Consider the following 1,581-nt stretch of genomic DNA (forward strand, 5'->3'; position numbering starts at 1 on the left):
TCTTAATAATATCTTTAAATTTTTAAAAAGTAAAAAAAAAATAAAAATACTATGGTTAGTTTTGGATGAAACCTGACCGGTTTTGTTTAAAAAATATTCTTGAACCTTAAAAATTTTGATTAATATTTTAAAAATTTAAACACCATTATTGTAAATAGCATTAACAAATTTACCTTTATAAAAATAAATAAATAAATTTTATTGTCAATTCATGGACAAAAATAATTTATAGGTGACTCATAGATTATCTCTATTTTTTAAATTCATGAGTATTTTTGAAATATGACAGTAATCGGTCTCATACATTATCTCCACTGATTTTTAAAATTCATGAGTATTTTTGAAATATGACAATAATTGTAACGGTCAGAGTATTTTTGAAATATGACAGTAAATGTAACGGTAATATCACGAGTATTTTTGAAATATGATAGTAACTATAATGGTAAAAAACATAATCGTTAAATATGATAGTAACCGTACACGGTAAAAAGTAACAATAATATCGGAGTATTTTTGAAACAAGTAACGATAATATCAATATTTTTGAGAATTTTTTTAAAAAGTTTTAAATCTTTTTTAAAAAATTTAAAGTTATTAATAAATTTTTTGAAAATTTTAAAAACATTTTTTTTTCTGAAAGTTAGAGGATATTTAGGATATTTCTGAATTAAAGGTATAAAATTATTTTTAAAATTTTTTTTTAATCTAAGGTATTTTTGAGATAAAATATAAAATTAAATATTTTAGTGAGCCAGGCGTTCTAAATGCATGTCAGCCTCACAAATCTGCAAGCTTCCGTGGCCAGTCCAGCTTCCTCCCAACTCCCAACCATGGCCGCAACTTCCCTCCACGTCTCTTCTTCTTCCGCTTCCCGCTAACAGAAGAATCGAATCCCAAACCTCTAAACCCCAATGGCGAAATTCTCAATTCGACCCCATAATAACCCCTTTCTCCCTCACCGCACTAACCCTCACAGTTCAATTTCCCACTCGGTTTCCGCCACTCGCTTGGTTTCTCACCCCCAACTCCTTCGATTAAGCCTCCGAGTTCGTTGTAGCATCAAGGAGAAAGAAAATGTTAAGGGCAACGAAGAACTTCCCCCTGTTCTTTCTGGGCTAAAAGTCGATGAATCGGAGCAAACTGAGTCTATTTCGAAATTTGAAAACGGTTTGAGCTCTGGAAATGGGATTGATGAAGTGGGTTTTGATTCGAATTGGCCGCCGTGGAAGAACGTTCCTGATAGATATAAAATGATAGGTACTACGGCGCTTGCCTTCGTTATTTGCAACATGGACAAGGTGGGTTCCTCTGTTTTTGTGACTTTTTGAATTTGGGTTTCAATTTTTCTCTATGGTTTGTTCTATTTTAGGTGTTTTCGTGGGATTTATAGTTGGGTTTGTTGTGATTTTTGGCAGGTGAATTTAAGCGTTGCTATAATTCCAATGTCGCACCAGTTTGGATGGAATTCTTCTGTGGCTGGATTGGTTCAGTCATCTTTCTTTTGGGGTTATGCTTTGAGTCAGTTGCCTGGTGGGTGGCTCGCCAAGATATTTGGTGGGAGGTCAGTATTTAAGTATC

At 33.0% G+C, this 1,581-nt stretch overlaps 1 protein-coding gene across 1 annotated transcript; it reads left to right on the plus strand.

Moving 5' to 3' along the window:
- Positions 1-771: 771 nt before the first annotated feature.
- Positions 772-1,568, plus strand: LOC111786180 (probable anion transporter 6, chloroplastic; the record flags this gene model as incomplete). Its single annotated transcript, XM_023666520.1, has 2 exons — positions 772-1,301; positions 1,419-1,568. Coding segments are annotated over exons 1-2 (537 nt in total), but the record flags the coding sequence as incomplete, so codon positions are not given.
- Positions 1,569-1,581: the final 13 nt, after the last annotated feature.

This window comes from Cucurbita pepo, unplaced genomic scaffold (assembly GCF_002806865.2).
Source record: "Cucurbita pepo subsp. pepo cultivar mu-cu-16 unplaced genomic scaffold, ASM280686v2 Cp4.1_scaffold001161, whole genome shotgun sequence".
Classification (NCBI taxonomy): domain Eukaryota; kingdom Viridiplantae; phylum Streptophyta; class Magnoliopsida; order Cucurbitales; family Cucurbitaceae; genus Cucurbita; species Cucurbita pepo.